Source organism: Rhinopithecus bieti, unplaced genomic scaffold (assembly GCF_001698545.2).
Source record: "Rhinopithecus bieti isolate Rb0 unplaced genomic scaffold, ASM169854v2 scaffold_13710, whole genome shotgun sequence".
Taxonomy (NCBI): Eukaryota; Metazoa; Chordata; class Mammalia; order Primates; family Cercopithecidae; genus Rhinopithecus; species Rhinopithecus bieti.
This window is the reverse complement of record NW_016807962.1, coordinates 52,963-56,750: the sequence shown is the minus strand read 5'-3', so window position 1 is coordinate 56,750 and position 3,788 is coordinate 52,963. Positions and strand designations below refer to the sequence as shown.

Below are 3,788 nucleotides of genomic sequence, written 5' to 3'. Positions count from 1 at the left end.
TTGCCCATGCCTATGTCCTGAATGGTACTACCTAGATTTTCTTCTAGGGTTTTTATGGTATTAGGTCTAACATTTAAGTCTCTAATCCATCTTGAATTAATCTTCGTATAAGGGGTAAGGAAAGGATCCAGTTTCAGCTTTCTACTTATGGCTAGCCAATTTTCCCAGCACCATTTATTAAATAGGGAATCCTTTCCCCATTTCTTGTTTCTCTCAGGTTTGTCAAAGATCAGATGGCTGTAGATGTGCGGTATTATTTCTGAGGACTCTGTTCTGTTCCATTGGTCTATAGCTCTGTTTTGGTACCAGTACCATGCTGTTTTGGTTACTGTAGCCTTGTAGTATAACAACTCACTTTAATATCTGTTGTCTCCCAGGACTTGGTGCCTCAGTTGAAACTTCCAGTTTAACATCCTGACACACGCTACTCCCTCTTCCTGTGGTCATCAGAACAAGACAAAATCCTGTGTGTCTGGATAGTTCTCATCTGCTAAGATTCAGGTAAAGAAACGTCTTCTCTGGGAAGTTGTTTATATCCTCTTCCATCAGGCTGAGCTAATTATTACTCCTCAAACCCACTCAGTGTTCCACATAAACTATTACAGTCTTTGCTACACTGAGTCACTCTGGAATCAGATGCCAAGATTCAAGTCTTCCTTTCATGAACTATGTGATCTTGGGGTGTTCTTCCCCTTTTAGAGCCTGAGTTTTTAAAACTTACCTTTTGGAGTTTTTGTCAGGATTAAGTTAGATGATTTTAAGGTATATTGAGTTCTTAGATCAGTCCCTGAGAGAACTGAGGTGACACTTATTTTGTCACTGAACATCTGTATGTGTTTGGAGAGAAAGGAAGTGTGGGTTATATTCTGGAAGGACAAGAAAGCAGTGTGTTTATTATGTAAGGAGAGAGAAACGTCATATATTTTTCCTAAAATTTCTGAAAGGGCTTCAACTTCCTGGATATCTAGTGCCTGGGTGAAAAGAGGAGCCATATCTTCACAAAAGTGGAAAATTCCTAAGAAATAGAGGTGTGAAGGGTCAGACACATTTTATAACAAATTTAAAATTTGGGAAAGGTCAGCTTTGATGGCTTCCTTTTCATACCAGCCAAAGTGACATAACATGCTCAGAATATTTTCCAATTTCATTACCCAAGAAAAGAACAAATAAAGTCCTATAAAACATATCCTATTTTACTATTCCCTCAAACAGATGCAACAATAGTATCAGGAAAGCATTTCAGAGTGACAGCTGTGGAAGGAAGACAAGTGAGATATATTTTCAATAATTTGTATTTCTGTATTATCGAGGAAAAATGTTACACAGGATGTTTTAAAAGAAAGGCAAGTATCAGAATAATGTTTTTTTTTCTCAAGAATTTTCTTTTTTTCTTTTCTTTCTTTTTTGAGACAGAGTCTTGCTCTGTCACCCAGGCTGGAGTGCAGTGGGACAATCTTGGCTCACTGCAACCTCCATCTCCCAGATTCAAGTAACTCTTCTTCCTCAGCCTCCCAAGTAGTTGGGACTACAGGCGTGTGCCACCATGCCCGGCTAATTTTTTGTATTTTTAGTAGAGATGGGGTTTCGCCATGTTGGCCAGGCTGGTCTCGAACTCCTGATCTCAGGTGATCCATCTGCCTCGGCCTCCCAAAGTGCTGAGATTACAGGCGTGAGCCACTGCGCCAGACCTACTCAAGAGTTTTCTTAAGGCTCCCGTGATGTCTTTATTTCTCAGACTGTAAATGAAGGGGTTCAACATGGGAGTGACTACTGTGTATATCACTGAAGCAATTATGTTCTTGTCATTGGTGTTGCTGGATGGGGGAAGAAAATAGAGACCAATAATGGTCCCATAATAGAGAGTCACTGCTGAGAGGTGGGATCCACAAGTGGACAAGGCTTTGCATATGCCGTTAGTAGAGGGAATCTGGAGGATGGTGACCCCAGTGTGACCATAAGAAACCAGGATACACAGGAATGGAAGCATAATGGCTGTCAATCCTGCTGTAGAGATTGCTAACTGATTGAGGGAGGTGTCTGAGCAGGACAACTTGAGCAGGGCACCAAGGTCACAGAAGAAGTGAGGGATGATGTGGTCAGCACAGAAGGAAAGCCAGGCCAGGAGGAGGGTATGCAAAAGAGCACACGCACAAGCAATGACCCAGGACCCAGCCACCAGCATGACACACTGACTCTGACCCATGATGGTGGCATAATGTAGAGGGTGACAGATGGCCACATACCTGTCATATGCCATTGAAGTGATAAGGAAACTGTCTAAGTCAGCAAAGAATATGAAAAAATATGTCTGTGAAATGCACCCCTTGTAAAAGATAGCTAGGTGCTGGGTCTGCATGTTCATCATCATCTTAGGGACAGTGACAGATGAAAAGGAGACGTCAGTGAGGGCCAAGTGGCTAAGGAAGAAGTACACAGGGATGTGAAGGTGAGAGTCCAGCCGGATGAGCAGGATGATGAGCAGGTTCCCCAGCACTGTGGTCAGGTACATGCTCAGGAACAGGGTGAAGAACACGGCCTGCTGCTCTGGCCGGATGGGGAGGCCCAGGAGGAGGAACTCGGACACGCTGCTCTGGTTCTCAGGGCTCATGTTTATATCAGCTGGAGGGCACTAGGGAAATTTGAAGGAAAAAAAAAAAGGTGTGTCTTGGAATAAGAAAAATATAACTGTGGCATAGTATAATAGAGATGTTCTTTTGACTTAGGGAATGTCTTCATATTTTCTTACATTTGCCACATATTTTGCTGCAAATGTGCTGAAAAAGAAATGTAAGTTTAGTCGATATAGCTACTTTCTTTCAGAATCTGGTCTCTGTAAATGACAGTACTAAAAGTTGTTTGTTAAATGTTTTTTAATACACTGTTCCAATAACTGATGTATTGTAACTGATTCAATAGCCTTCAATATATGAGCTGGGTGGTACTGTTATTATTTCTACTCTTTAGATGTGAAAGCTAATACGGACAGTCTTATAGTCACAGCAATAGGAAGAGGAGAAGCTGTGATTTGGACCCAAGTTGCTTGACTCCATAATTTCTTCTGTGGAAACAAAGCAATTATTTGGCATTGGAAATCTCATTGACTTATTTTGTGTGCAATGACCTATTTAACTCTGTATACCCTGCTTGTCTACACAATGCATGATTATTTCTAATTTATTCATTGTTTATAGACTCTGAGTCTTTTTTTAAGACATAACACTTTGTTTATTAAAAAAACTTCCATGTAAACAATTACTCCAAAAGACAACAAAACAATTTATTTTGAATGATTTTTCAAAGGACATGCCCACACATTTTATCATGATATATATGTACTATTCTAGAAGGTGGGGAGGGTGGTACTGTTGAAAGTCCAGGTAAAGAAATCATAATGCAAAGTAAGCAACAAGATAGAAAATCCTTCTTATGGTTTCAGATCTATACATTAATTACTCTGATCTTTTTTTGTTTGTTTGTTTGAGACAGAGTCTTGCTCTGTTGTGCAGGCTGGAGTGCAGTGGCAAGATCTCAGCATCTGCCTCCTGGATTCAAGCAGTTCTCCCAGCTAATTTTTTATTTTTAGTAGAGACGGCGTTTCACCATGTTGGTCAGGCTGGTGTCAAATTCCTAACCTCATGATCCACCCACCTCAGACTGCCAGAGTGCTGGGATTACAGGTGTGAGCCACTGTGCCCGGCCTAATTTCTCTGATCTTTTTAAAGTTTAAGTGTAAGATATTTACTTCTATGTTTAAATATCAATGTGTAGCATGAAAACATATATATATA

General features: G+C 40.5%; 1 protein-coding gene across 1 annotated transcript in view; it reads right to left on the bottom strand.

Annotated features, from left to right (window-relative positions):
• Nucleotides 1-2,632, bottom strand: part of LOC108537072 (olfactory receptor 1J1) — a 71,237-nt gene extending 68,605 nt beyond the window's left edge. The window contains exon 1 of the mRNA XM_017884197.1: nucleotides 1,626-2,632. Coding sequence (XP_017739686.1) covers nucleotides 1,626-2,608 — 983 coding nt within the window. The 5' untranslated portion in view covers nucleotides 2,609-2,632. The remainder of the gene's footprint in view (nucleotides 1-1,625) is intronic.
• Nucleotides 2,633-3,788: the final 1,156 nt, after the last annotated feature.